The sequence below is a fragment of the Ceratotherium simum genome, chromosome 7 (genome assembly GCF_057802395.1).
Source record: "Ceratotherium simum simum isolate JZ-2026a chromosome 7, ASM5780239v1, whole genome shotgun sequence".
Classification (NCBI taxonomy): domain Eukaryota; kingdom Metazoa; phylum Chordata; class Mammalia; order Perissodactyla; family Rhinocerotidae; genus Ceratotherium; species Ceratotherium simum.
The window spans coordinates 81,326,366-81,340,898 of NC_141906.1; the positions used below are offsets into that span (position 1 = coordinate 81,326,366).

At 52.9% G+C, this 14,533-nt stretch overlaps 1 protein-coding gene across 1 annotated transcript in view; it reads left to right on the forward strand.

The window, feature by feature from the left end:
• Positions 1–1,187: 1,187 nt before the first annotated feature.
• The window catches only part of ST14 (ST14 transmembrane serine protease matriptase), a 42,151-nt gene continuing 28,805 nt past the window's right edge, over positions 1,188–14,533 (forward strand). Inside the window, exon 1 of the mRNA XM_014793746.2 lies at positions 1,188–1,370. Within this exon, the coding sequence (XP_014649232.1) occupies positions 1,290–1,370 (81 nt within the window). The 5' untranslated portion in view covers positions 1,188–1,289. The remainder of the gene's footprint in view (positions 1,371–14,533) is intronic.

Below are 14,533 nucleotides of genomic sequence, written 5' to 3' on the forward strand. Positions count from 1 at the left end.
ATGTATGGGGGTGGAGAGTCAGGAGTGATTCTGAGGTTTTGAGCCCGGGAGAATGAGACTATTGTAATCAGAGAAAACAGCGGAAGGTGTGCAAGTCTGGGAAGGAACTTTAGGGCTTGTTGACTGCAAAGCAGAGATTTTTATTTTGTTTACTCTTGCTTACCAGCACCTAGAACAGTGCTTAGCATATAATATGTGCTCAATCATATTTGTTGACTATGTAATACCAGTGGAACACAAATAGAGAAGTTCCAGGCAATTGTTAACGTGAAATTGGCACTCCTTCATGATGTCAATGCTAGGGAGGCAGATTTACCTATTGAAAGATTTACCTATTTACCTCATCAGCCATAAGATGAGATGAGTTGCCAAGAAAGTGTAGAGAAAAAAGGGAGAAGGCTGAAGAGGGAACTTTGGGAACCATGACATCTAGGGGCCAGAAAGTAGGACCAGAATCCAGGGAAGTCGGGCACTGGAGGGCAGGATCAATCAGTATCAGATGCTGCTAACCGGTCAAGGATGCTGGGAACGCTGGGAACAGTAAGAGGGCATTTGGTTGAACAGCTTAGGTCTCCGGTGACTCACCCAGGGAGAGCTGGCCGCAGGCCGCAGCAGGGACCTCCTAACAGTGAAGAAGAGGAAGCTCCTGGCCGCGAGGGAGAGGAGGGCAGTGGCTGGAGGGGGAGGCTGGGCCAAGGGGCAGTTCTGGTTTCTGTTTGGGTTTGGAGGGGTTATAACTGAGACCTAGTCATGTAGCAAGAAGGAGAGAGACTGAAAATTCAAGAGGGAGGGAGAGAAACCATGGTTGGCATCATGAAGGCAGATGGAAGGGCTGTGTTCCAGCGCAAAGGGCCACTTCTAGGAAGAGACAAGAGCAGGTGCATAACTTTCGTTGTTGTTGTTGGTACTTAACCCAGGGCCTATGACGTCCAGGGCACGGTTAATGCCAATGGCCACCACCAGTCAAGTCTCCGCATCTTCCTTTCTCATCACCTTCAGGCCCCTGGCCGTCTTTTCCCCTTTCACCAGAGGGCCGGAGGTTCTCCGGGGGCCGGCGGGAGGCGGGAAGGACCCGGGAGGGGCGCGGCCGCGCGGCGGGGCGGGCCCGGGAGGCCACACCCTGAAACTACCTGCGCCGGGCAGGAAGCGCGAGGGAGGACCGCGCGGCCGGCGCCCGGGTCTGCGCTGGACCTCAGCACGCCCCGGCACCGGCCCCGGCCCCGGCGGCGATGGGAGCCCGCCGCCCGCGGGGACGACGCCTCTGAGACCCCCGACCGGCCGCCGGGACCATGAAGAGCAACCGGGCCCGCCAGGGCGGAGGGGGCGCCAAGGACTTCGGCGTGGGACTCAAGTACAGCTCGCGGCCTGAGGTGGGCGAGCGCGAGGGGCCGGCCCGGGCACCCCCTCTACGTGCGGCCGGGCCCGGCGAGCGCGGGGGCGCGGGCTGCGCGGCGGGTCGGGGCTCGGGAGCCCCCGGGCCTGCAGCGCCGCACTTGGTCTTGGCAGAGGGAGCCGCTCCGTTGCCCATTTGTGGCCGGGCCCTGGCCCTACAGGTGGAATTTCCTGTTTGGCGGGTGCCTGGCCGGACTTTGGTACCAGCCCTGCTGCGCGCCAGCACGATGGAGGCGGGAGCCCTCGGGTCCTTGGAGACGCCGAATCGCTCCTCCGGCCTCCTGCCCCCCTGTCCTCTCCCTGACCTGAAAACAGGGCTCCGTGTCAGTCCCTCCACGAACTCCGCGCTGTTAGTGCACATCTGGAAGGAACCAGCGCGAAGGCTCGGAGAGGGGCTGGGAAGGGATTTGGGCTGGGAAGGGATATTTCCCAGGCCTGTGGAGTCGTAGCCATTCTGGGCCTCTGCAGGAATTTCTTTTCTTCTTCTGGTCAGAAGGCGTTTTGGGCCCTTTGCAGAGGGCGTTCGGGGGTCCAGGGCTTTCGTCGCGGGGGTCCAGGGCTTTCATGCCGTGGAGCCTGGAGCTGAGGTCCAGGGCTGGGCTTGCCTGGGCGTCTCCAAGAGGGGATGGAGCTCTTTAGGAAGGTGACTTGATTGGAAGGGATGTGGGAACATGTGTCTTGAGCCTTTTAGAAGATACTGAAGCTGGAAGCTCTTGTTAGGCAGAAAGAACAATGAGAGACCTCTTGAAAGATCTCAAAGATGTTAAATCTTAAGGTAGAGAGTTGGGGAGGGGTTGTTAGTTACTTTCTTGAAGGACACACCTAGGTGGCAGGGCCCAGGCAGGACTAGCAGCCAGGCTTCCATCTCTCTGTCCAGCGAGGACCCCAGGTTTTCCGGAAGGCCAGTGCCCACCAGGTCAGGGCCGGCACCGCGCAGGCGCTGAGAGGCAGGGCTGTTTTGTGAGGGAGCTTTACCGCTCTGCAAATGAAGGGCTGCCCTGCGCTCTCACTTTCCCCCGTGTTCCTGGGTCCAGTAACCTCCTCTGCTGCCCTACACTGTGGCTGTGGCTCCCATGTCAGGCCAGATTTTGGAGCTCTCTGAAATCAGCTCCTTTTCTTCCAGTAGCATCCTGACTTAGGGAGCTTGCAGAAGACCAGATTCTGGGGCTGCGGTGGTTAGCCAACCGCAAATAGGAACTGAGCCCAGCCACCCTTGATTTCTCCACTCTCCACTCCCTGGGAGGAAGGAAGTGTGGACCGCCTAGCCAGCCTGGAGGCTTGGGCCTGTGTTCCCGCTGAGTCTCTGCCCTGCTTGGGGCAGATCCACCTGGAAGGACAACCTTCTCTTTTCCTTTCTGTGATTGTCATGGTTGTGAACACTTGATAATTGCCTATTGGGGCTCTAGACTCCTGCCTCCTCAGCAGAGGGCCTGCTGTTGGGTCTTTGTTATTTCAGGTCTATTTTTCTTCCCAGCTGACTTCCCTTTCTGGGACTGTCTTCTGCTGACACTGGGAGAGCTGGGCCTTCCTGCAGTCTCCTCTGCGCCATCTCACTGCCCACACTCCCTCCCCAGACCTGGGGCTCACCTGCACACTCTGAGCCCCACGGCCAGCTGACTTCTCTTGTCCCCTGCAAGCCCTTGCTTTCTTGGTCCCTGCTCATTTTCTGTGAAGCTCATCCATCCTCCACTCCATTGGGCTCTTGCTTCCACTTCTGATTCTGTGACTTGCTTTCATATGGATCACTCTTTGTCTTTTCTGCCGAGCTCTGTTGAACCAGCTCCATATCTAGTCCTGGCCCAGGCACTGTTGGAGGGTGGGCTCTCCAAAACAAATAAGAGTTTGCCTTAAGGAACTGACGGTCTTGAGAGCCATGCTAAGATAGATGTGACACAGTGTCCTGAAGGAAGTAGCCTACGATGCCCAAGCTCATTTCCATTTCTCCAGGAATTTTTCAAATATTCCTCCCACTCGACGCCTTATCAGAGCTCTCACTCCCTGGATCACCCTGCGGTGTTTGCAGTCAGGGTCTGCAGACTTGGCCCTGACTCCTTCTCTGACCAGGAGGTGCATGCTGCCCCTGGGTTTGCCTTCTTTGTCAGCAGAGCTTTGCTAGGTCAAGGCAGGCCCCATAGGGCCAATGTTGCTTTTGAGTTCCTTGTTCCCAGCTACTTCCATCTCTGCATGGATGGAGAAAGATTCTGTTGAGTGGTATTTGTATCTGGCTATGTCCTTCCTAAGGCTGACGACTCTGTCCCCTGCCCCACCCCCACCTGTTGCCATCACTCAGGAAGTGGCTGCCTCTGTGTTCCCCTCTGGGGAACTGCACACTCTGGGGCCCTGGGGCCCTGATGCACACACTGTGTCTGGGGATTGTGTGAGCCCTGCCTGCATGAGAGCAGGTATGCAGATGCCAATTATTATGGCTGTTAATGAGAACTGGGAAGCCTGCCTCACCCAGTGTCTTGGCCCCTGTTGAATATTTGGTGGTGGCCATGAAGCTGCTTTGACATCCATTGTTTCCTTCTCAAGTCAAGATTGCCCCAAGTAAGACTCAGTATCCCCTAGGCATGCAGAGACCAGGATTGGAGAATCAGATGTTGTGGGGTCAAAATCAGATGTTGTGGGAGCTAGGCTGTACAGCTCTGGCTATTCAGAGAGTCATCTCTTTGTTAATTGATTGAACATTCACTCATTCATGTAACAAATATTTATTAGGTCCCCACCGACTGAGCATGTGCCAGGTACGGGGCAGTAACACTGAGAAAGACCCCAGTGACACAGTTGCTGCCTTCAGGGAACATCCAGTGTAGTGTGGGAGACTGGGAGTTAAGTTCTGTGTGATAGTACTAGATTCAGGATGAGCCCAGGGGGGCTCACCCGGGCTTGAAGGGCAGGGTAGGTGAATTGGGGCTGGCGGTAACACTCCATGTGGGAGTGTCCCACATGGAGCCGAGATCTGGTGCCGCCGCTTTCCTGCCAGGTCATCTCAGCTGTTACCTACTCTCTAAGCCTCAGTTGCTGTGGCTATAAGATGGGGATGACATCTACATTACAGGTTTGTGGCAAGGATTGAAAGGGGTTCTTTATGTGAAAGCCCTTTGTAAGTTGCAGCATGGTGTACAAAGCATGAGTTTGAATTTCTGAGTGGAGAAAGGTCTCGAGACAAGCTGTCAGGGGATGTGGTGTTAGTAGGATGCGTGTGGAGGGGCCAGGAACTGGGTTGTTGGTGGGCGCTGGCCTGGTGGAAGGAGCTGGCCTGCCCCGCTGAGCACAGGGCAGCTGTCCGAAGAGTACTGGGAAACAAGACCCTCTCCCTGTGGTCTTCTGGTTTTCATTTCCTTCTGTTTACGCAGCTTCTCTCTATGAGAAAGATCCTTCTACGAGAAGGAGGTGTGTGCCCAGACCACTGTAACCGGCTGCTCACCCCTTTCTCCCTCTCATTCGCCCCTCCCCCTCCCACCATAGAAAACAAACTTTAAAAAACTTCCTCTTTCTTGGTTCTCTTGAGCATATGCTAGGCTCTCTGGAAGGGCCATGTGCTGGGAAGTTGTGTGCAGGGAAGTTGTATGCTGGGAAGGTGTGTGCTGGGAAGGTGTGTGCATGGAAGGTGTGTGCTGGGAAGTTGTGTGCAGGGAAGTTGTATGCTGGGAAGGTGTGTGCTGGGAGGGTGTGTGCAGGGAGGGTGTGCGCAGGGAGGGTGTGCGCTGGCAGGGTGTGCGCTGGGAGGGTGTGTGCAGGGAAGGTGTGTGCAGGGAAGGTGTGTGCTGGGAAGGTGTGTGCAGGGAGGGTGTGTGCAGGGAGGGTGTATGCTGGGAGGATGTGCAGGGAGGGTGTGTGCAGGGAGGGTGTGTGCTGGGCGGGTGTGCGCAGGGAGGGTGTGTGCAGGGAGGATGTGCAGGGAGAGTGTGTGCAGGGAGGGTGTGCGCTGGGAGGGTGTGGTCAGGAGGGTGTGTAGAGGGAGGGTGTATGCTGGGAGGATGTGCAGGAGAGTGTGTGCAGGGAGGGTGTGTGCAGGGAGGGTGTGTAGAGGGAGGGTGTGCGCTGGGAGGGTGTGTGCTGGGCGGGTGTGTGCTGGGCGGGTGTGTGCAGGGAGGATGTGCAGGGAGGGTGTGCGCTGGGAGGGTGTGGTTAGGGAGGGTGTGTAGAAGGAGGGTGTGTGCAGGGAGGGTGTGCAGGGAGGGTGTGTGCAGGGAGGGTGTGGTCAGGGAGGGTGTGTGCAGGGAGGGTGTGCAGGGAGAGTGTGTGCAGGGAGGGTGTGTGCAGGGAGGGTGTGGTCAGGAGGGTGTGGTCAGGGAGGGTGTGCTGGGAGGATGTGTGCAGGGAGGGTGTGTAGAGGGAGGGTGTGTGCAGGGAGGGTGTGCAGGGAGGGTGTGCGCTGGGAGGGTGTGTGCAGGGAGGGTGTGTGCAGGGAGGGTGTGTAGAGGGAGGGTGTGCAGGGAGAATGTGTGCAGGGGTGCGGGAAGAGCAGGGAAGGTAGTAAGCAGTGGGAAACTAAGATTCCCTCCCAGGTGCTCCAATGGGCCAGGTGCCTGCCTTCCCCAGGGGGTGTCCCTGCACCTTGGTCCTGGGAAGACCTGGAAATTCGTGGCCCTCGTTTAGGAGATGGGAAAACTGTGGTGTAAGAGAAGACAACCCTAGCTCGATAGCTGCCCAAGAAGGCTAAGTTGCCTACTACCTGTGGGAACCGTCTGAGGGTGGGTCTGCCCAGAGCTGGCATGTTGGCAAGACACCATGTCATCAACAGCCTCCCCCACCCGGGCTCTCACTGTCCTGGGGGGCGTGGCCGCTGTGGTCCTGGAGTTCCCCTGGTGTCAGTTCCTTCTCTGGCCTGTAGTTGTGCCCGGGCTGTTGGCTCATGTCTATCCTAAGAGACAAAGTCTGTTCTTGGAAGAGGAAGGAGAGTGTGACAGAGCCCCCAAGGGGCCCAGCGCCGAAAGATGTTGTTGCTTCTGACACAATGTGCATGCTACTGGAGTATCTGGAACACTAATAATCATCGCTAGCATTTATTGAGCATGTACCATGTATTACACCCCTTAGAGGTAAGTACTATCATTATTATCCTTTTCTAGGTGAGGAAAATGGAGCACAGAGAGGCTAAGTAACTTGCCTAAGGTCACAGAGCAAAACAGTAGTGGGATCGGGATTTGAACCTAGGTAGCCTGGCTCTGCTGTATTCTACTTGGACTGCTATAGTGCAAGACAGGGCTGTCAGCCCAATGGGCTTGGGAAGGAATGGATTACTAATGGTAAGAATTGGTTTGATTTGAGTGAGCAACTGTATTTCTCTTGGGATGATTCTGAGATACCTGGGCTTAGCAAAATTATAATAGCCATTGAGTAGTATGGGAATGGGAACTTCTGGGCTTCCTCGAGAATTCTCACCCTGGATGGCAGTGGTGAGAAGCGTGTTTGGGGTTTGCTTAGAGTTCGTGGGACTCTTTTTTGCCGCTTTTTCTTTGGTAAAAACTTTTCTAGAAGCAGGTCCCTACTAAAATTCTGTCTTGGAATCTCATATTTTCAGAATTTGCTTATTCTTTCTGGGCTTAGCAACAGAATCCTTAGAATCCGTGTGATAGTTGACTAACTGGTCAGAGTCTTGGGTCCTTTGACTCTCTGAGATGGTGATGAGGATGCTGAAAAGGTGGAGAAGAATGTGATGATGACAATCATTTCTACCCATCACTGAATATGTGCACTTCAGTCCATTATCTCTCTTTATCCTCACAGCAACTATACAACGAAATGCCTAGTTTACTGATGAGAACACTGAGGCTCACAGGGTTTGTGTAATGGCCCAAAGGCGGTTAGAGGTGGAGCAAGGGCTCCAGCCCAGATCTGCCTCACTTCAAAGCCTACGCGCTTAACCGTAGTGCCGTCACACAGGTGTATCCCGGGGGCCGTGGTGATGGGTGCGTGTCCCCAGCACAGTCCCAGAACACGTCAGTGGACAGGGGTGGTGAGCTCCAGGTGCCAGCGCAGGTCCACTGAAACTTCTCCTATCGAACTCGTCTGCTTTCCCCTTTTGATGAGGTGGCTCACCTGGTAGACCAGGAGACTGACTAGAGATTCGATTTCAACAAGGCTTTGAACAAAATGTAGCTTTATTTATTGTATACGTGATTAAAAATCACAATGGAAATTTTAAAATGAAAAGCAATTCACCTACTCAAGCCAACAAATCAAGTTGTTTACATTTTTCATGCCTCTTTCCACTCCTTACCCTATGCAAACATTTTATCTAGTTTGTTGTTGCGCACATACAATTTGTGTTCTGGGGAAGACGTATCCACCTCCTGTCTGCTGGGCGTGGTGGAGGCCCGGGGGCTGGAGGACAGTGTGTCTGATTGAACGACTGTGCCCCAGAGGGTCCATTCATGGATCCAAGACACTCTGGGCGGTGGCCTCGGGGCTGCTCCTGACTCCCTCCTGGGTTCTGTGCCGTTTCTTATTTCGTAACAACTCTGACGAGGTCTTGGAGCATTTACTTGTCGTCTTTGTAGATGACAACCTACTGAGAGGGAAAGGCCGATGCTTTGGATGACTTAATTATGAGTCAGAAGGACCCGGACAGCCTGCGGGATTGGCTGCCAAGCACAGAATTGTGTGCGTGCGTCGGCGTTGGGAGTAAGAGCTGTGCCACCCTGCCACGAAGCAAACCCCCTCCCTCCCCGCGTCGTGCTGTGAGGAGGGCCTCGGGGGCCTGAGGAGCCGGGAGATGAGGAGCAAGCCAGCAAGCCGGCCATCACAGGAGACCCAGGATTTTGAGTTAACGGCAGGCTCAGTAAGAGCCAGGCATGTGATGGGGCTCTCTAAAATCTAAAGGAAATTCCCTTCCCCCATATTTTTATTTGGTTGTACTTTTAAAATTATTGTTAAAAGACTAATATATACATATTTAAAGAAATTTGGCTAACTCAGATAAGTAGAAAGAATTAAAAAATGGGGGAAAGTACCCTAAGAGGCATTCTAATAATTTGGTATTGCCTATGCATGTTTTCTAAAACAAGTTGCTTTTTTTTCCTGATTACAAAAGTTAGAAAGGTTTTTTTTTTTTTTTAAGTCAGGCTGTACAGAAATATACAAAGTAGAAAGTGAAATTCCTCTGAAATTCTCTCCCCCAGATTTGATAACCCCTATACGTAGTTTGGCTTATATTCTCCCACAAGTCTTCTCTGCATAAACTAATACGTGGATTTTAATGTATATGTATGTGTACACGTGTTCTCCCCAAATGGAATCATAATGTCATTCCTATTCTGCAGCTACAGACATGTTGTAATTAATTAATTCACCAAACATTTATTAAATACCTTAATCCATGCTAGCACTGTGGAGCAAGACACAGCCACCTCTCCTCTTCCCATCGTTAAGGAGCAAGTGGTTGACCTTGAGAGGGTGAGACAGACGGAGGTGTGCATGGGGTGCTATGGGAGGAAGTTACCTCGCTAGAACAGTGGGGGGGGCCCTCCTCGGGAGCTACCTGGCGGAGAGGCCTGAGCCGAGTTTAGAAGGGTGGGAAGTGTCCATATACTTTTTTATTTTTTTATTTTATTTATTTATTTATTTTTCCCCCCAAAGCCCCAGTAGATAGTTGTATGTCATAGTTGCACATCCTTCTAGTTGCTGTATTGGGATGCGGCCTCAGCATGGCCGGAGAAGCGGTGCGTCGGTGCGCCCCCAGGATCCGAACCCGGGCCGCCAGCAGTGGAGTGCACGCACTTAACCGCTAAGCCATGGGGCCGGCCCTCCATATACTTTTTGACTTTTTTTTTTTCATTTAACATTGTCATGGATAGTTTTTCCATTTTATTACCTACTCTTTGAAAAACTATTTTTGATGCTGCATAAGCTTTCGTCAAGTGGATATATCATTATTTATTTTTTATTTATTTATTTTTATTATTTGTGTGTGCTAATGAATGTATTATCAGACAATTAATGGAAATATAGTAATGGGGATAAGGGAGGTCATTGACGAACAGCCCCCGTGGAGACCACGCCGGCCAGGCTGCATTTGGATTATGCTGTTGAATTTTGGGTCCCGTGTCTTGGCTGGAATATGGCTAACTGAGGTTGAACGAGATGGCCAGAGGTTTAGAAAACACTTTGAATGATTGAGTTGAGCATGTTTAGCCCGAGAAAGAGAACACTCAGAGCACGGTGCCGCCTTGGAGTATTTCAGGAGCCACCCTGAGCAGAAGTTAGGCTGCTTCTAATTGCAATGAGAATAATGTGCAGAGTTATTGTGATGCTCATAGTTCTGGGGTGAAGGAAGAACTTCCCAATCTTGGCACTAAATGAAAATTGTGTTTCCCTCTGGGAAGATGGGAGATGGGCTGATGTCTACAATCTGTCCCAGCTCTTGGAATCCGACTCCAAGGACACAGTTCCGCAGTCCCCTCCTCGCTCCTATCCTTTTACTTCCAGCCTGGAGATTCTGGTTTGTAATCGTGGACGTAGGCCCCCAGGCGCCCTCTCCTGGTGGCAGTGCTTTCCTGTTTGCATAGTCAGTCCTTTACCCAAACAGCCTTTGAGATTTGTAGCTCCGAAAACATGCCTGGGATCTACGGAAGAGGTGTTTCGGAATCTAGGCAGGAGGCTGGTGGGCTCGGGGCTTTTCCCCTAACTTCTGCAGATCCCTGGGTCCAGCAAGGCAGCTGTTAAAAAAGGTTAAACAGGGGCTGGCCCTGTGGTGTAGCGATTAAGTGAGCTCGCTCCGCTGCTGTCATTTTTGAAATGACAATTATAGAACTGGAGGATAGATTAGTGTGGAGGGGGGCAGGAGGGAGGTGGGCATGGTTGCAAAAGGGCAGCAGGAGGGATCCTTGTGTTGGACCTGCTCAGAGTCCTGACTGCCTGTGGATACAGGAATACACCAGTGATAACATTGTATGGAACTCAATACTCACATACATAAGTGAATGCAAGTAAATGGGAACTTAGCCCGGTGGGTTATGTCAGTTTCGTGGTGTGATAATATGGTCCTACTCGGGGAAACTGGGCAAGGTGTACAAGGGCTCTCTCGGTATTTCTTACAACTGCACGTGAGTCTACCATGATCTCAATAAAAATTTCAATAAGTAAAAAAAACCACTAGCCTGTGAAATCAGAATGTGGGTTCAGTGAACATTCGAGAAAAAGAACAAAAAGAAGTTACATGGTGCTGCCTTCACCTTCCGTTTCTCTTGCTTAGTTTCTGGGAGAAGCCACCTGTTTGTGCTGCTGCAGGCAGATGCCCCTGAGTGCGGTGACTGGGGGCAGGAGAAAGGCGGGAGTGGCTGGGTCCGGAAGAGGATCTCTGGCAAATAGGGACAGGGCGTGTGGGCTTAGTGGGATCAAGGCGCTGGGGTGGGGTGGGGGTGGGAAATGAGGACTGGTGGTGCTGTTCTCTCACAGGTGATCTTGGAGCCAATATGGATTTCTCTGGCTGGAATTACAAAAGAGGTTGTGTCCTGGGAGGAGCATTTAACTGAGAACTGGGAGAGATGGGGCTGGGTATAGCAGGTGGCTGGGCCAGGCTGGCACCAGAGAGCTTGGGGCCTGTCAGCAGCACCTTGGGGTGTGGACTGAGCATTCTCTCCCCTTCCAGGGGTGGATGAGGGTACCTCGGGGACATAAGTTTGGAAACTTCCCTGGGCCCTGACACCTGGAAACTTATACCAGCTTGCCCTGGGTAGGCCACCTAAGTCTGACTATGGAGAGAGAAGTCCTTCAATCAGTCAATCAATCAATCAAGTGCTAACCCTGGGCAAGTTCAAGGGTAGAAGGGGTGGAGGAGAGAAGCAGTATGACGAGAAAACCAGGTTACCCTGACCTCATAGGACTGCCTGGTCTACCCAGCGTGGCAGCCGGGAATCACTGATGCCAAATGGGTGGTAAGATCGCAAGGGAGGGGAGGTCCCGGGGAGAAAGTGCTGTGGATTGAGGTGGTCCACGGAGGTTTCCTAGAGGGGCACAGCCTTGGGCTGCATCCTCCAGGGCAGGCGGGTTTGGTAGGTGGTGAGGGGAGCCGAGCCATTCTGAGTGCGCAGGATGGGACCAGCTTCCTGGTTCCTTACGAGTTTGGTGGCCTTCTGGCTGGGGGCAAGGTCAGAGGTGGGGGAGTTAGCTCCCTCGACCAGTGTTGAAGGGGTGGAAATCCATATCCAGTGGTGGGCACCGCAGGCTGCCTCTTGGGCCCAAAAAGCGGGTTTTGTAGCTGGTAGACTTTTGCAGAGTGTTCTTCAAGGCAGTGAATCTCTGAGCTCGCTGTGCTTGTCTGCAGCGCTGGGGGCAGGGGGTGATAGCCGGTCCCCTGAGAAGCAGCAGAGCCTCTGAGAAGACACTGGCTTTGGAGTCAGATTTGGGTCTGAAATTCAGCCCTGCCACTTTTTAGATATCTGGGTTTTTGCTAAGTTACCCTCTTTTAACCCATTTCCTCATCTGAAAATGAAACCTAGTTTTAAGAATTAGGGATAATATGTATTAAAAACACCTAACATGGCACAAGGATGCACAAAAATAATGACTATGTGTGTAGAGGCCTTTGCTCCCTCACCGAGCTGCGAGGTGCAGAAGTGGGGGTTGGGAAAGCCCCTTGGGGACTGTCAGGGCACCCGAGAGCCTCCGTGGCTTTGGTCCATGTGCAGACCCCTCCCCGATGGCTGCCCAGGAGGGCCTTGGGTTAGGCCCTGGCTAACTCGGGGCTCTGAAACTTGTCACAGGCTTGGGGACAGTATCTCAGGGAATAGTATGGAGGCCCTCTGGGTCCTGCTGCTATTTCGACCAGTCTATTTCTTGTTTTATTATTTTAAGGTGCTGCAAAAAATTGCATTTGAAATAAGATTTCAATGTTTTAAAAGATGTTTTGGAAAGATTGGAAACTTGCTGTGTAAAGCAAGGCCCAGCGCATAGATGTGGTCAGGTGAGCGCCATGGCTTTGCTGGGTGAATGTCCCCTGGGCTTTGAGGGGAGAGGCCCCTGGGAGGGCTTGCTTCTCTCCCCAGGCCCCTCCTACCTTCCTCAGTGGGGAAGGGGAGGGAGAGGGGCACAGGAGCTGGAGGCCTCCCTGGTGCTCTCCGTCAGGGCGGAGTGATGAGAGGGCAGTGGACGTGGGCCGGCCTTCATTGGCCCTTCCCGGGGCTTCTGGGTAGACCGGCTGGTCTGCTGCTGCCTGGCTCTTTGAGGTCCTCACGGTAGACTTGTGCTGTTAAGGTTTTTTGTTGTTGTTTCGTTTTGATGTGTGAACGTGAACTCCCGCTGCTCCACCAGACCAGAGGGAGGAATGGGGCTTGCCTGGCTTCGGGCAGGTGGATGGACGGTTGGTGGGGAAATCACAATTGAAGGGAGATGGGGGCTAGGCCCCTGACGTTAGCAAGAATCAGCTCGTTATGTTTTATAACACCTCTACTTAGAAGCCTGTAGGGGTTATTAACCTTCTTTTAAGAAGGGAAAACTGAGGCACAGTGAGAGTTATTTGCCCTGATGGCTCAGGGCTTTCGGCCCTGACCTCTCATCTGGGTTATGCCCATCAACCTCCAAAGGGAAAGAAGAGACTTGTATCTGGGGGTCCTCCCCCCACCTGTTCTTTGTACCCTTATGGGGTCTCGTTGCAGGTGTTCCAGGCCTATGGCTGTGTGGGCAGGGCCCTGGGCAGGGCAGGGAGCTGAGGAGGGGCCACAGTGTGAAACCTGCAGGACACAGACACTGGCTGGCAGGGACCACGGGGTTTCTGTGCTGAGTGCCCACAGTCGGCTGAGTCAGGCCCTGGGGACTGTCCTGCCTGCTCTCACCTGGTGTGCCGAGTTCAGGATTATTTCCTTCAGTAGGGACTGTTGGCTGTGAGTCAGCTCTCTGTGCCCTGGCTGGCTTGGGGGCACAGATCTACAGGTAGTTGTTGATCCTCCATGAGGCCCCACGGCCTCGCCCATTTCCCAGCAGCTCCTTTTTCTGGTGGGGCAGCTAGGACAGTGACCGGGTCAAAGGGCAATGGTGAGAGGGTTGGGTGACAAAAAGAAAGAGGTTTAGTGAGTCCACCGCCAGCTGATCAGGCCTCTGCTGGGAGTGTGTGTCTCTGAGGAACTCTGGCAGCAGCCTCAGGGACTTGGGGTGGTGCACATAAGCTGTTGTGGGAAGGTCCCAGGGCGCAGAAGCCAAGTCCAGCCCCACAGCAGGTACTCTGCATCCTGGGTGGTTGCTTAGAATAGGCCAACTGAAACTTGACGTGAGCGGCCGGCTCCTCTCACTGTGATGGGAAGTGGGTGAGCCGGCAGTCTCTTGGAGTGGTAGGCTGCAGTGTGTCTTGAACTTTCAAGTTCCTAAGAATAACCTGGGGCACTGGTGAACTTGCAGATCCCAGGCCTGCTATAGCAGAACCTCCAGGGGGAGGGGCTTGGGAATCTGGATGCTGAGCAAGCACCGTGTTTGTTTTATTTTATTTTTTTATCGTTATTTTTCATGGCCCGACAAGTGTGGGAAATGCTGTGGTTGTACAAACAACAGGAACTGTAGCCTCTTGTGGATTTCTTGAGAATCTGGCTTCTTGTGGGATCTGTTGCCCCAGGTTGGGTGGAGGATTCCAATGTGGGCTTTCTTTTCCCTTCTTTATTTGAACCTTCGGTCATCCTGTGATGAACAAATCCAGCGTCCTCTCTTTGCTGGTCACTGTGCTGGACCTGGCCTGTAATGGAGGCAGGACTGGTGAAGCCCCTGCCGTCGGGAGCCTGCATGTGGGCTGGAGACAGGGTCCCTTCATAATCAGCAACTTGAAAAATAGGCTTTTCTTCAGTTTCACCTCTGATATCTCAGTGCTATGCACTTCTACTGTGCTCATCATCGCCCAGGATGACAAATACAGAGTTGGTTTTTGAAAGTCAGTCCTTGCTCTGTCGTCTCAGGTGGTCTTGAGCCATGTGGTGTTGCTGGGGACTCTAACCAGGAGCTAGCTGGCATCAGGGAGTGGCCATGAGAGTTATGCTGGCTTTGTCTTTCTCCTTGCAAAGGAAGGCATCTTTGAAGTGCTACAGAAGTGCCTCCTCACCTTGGAAAACCATTGCAGATGTGTGGATTGGCTTTTCTTGCTTGAACACTCTCAGGGATAGTTTATGGTTGTCATGATTATGGTGGCAGTGATGACATCATAAAATTGAAATCCGTC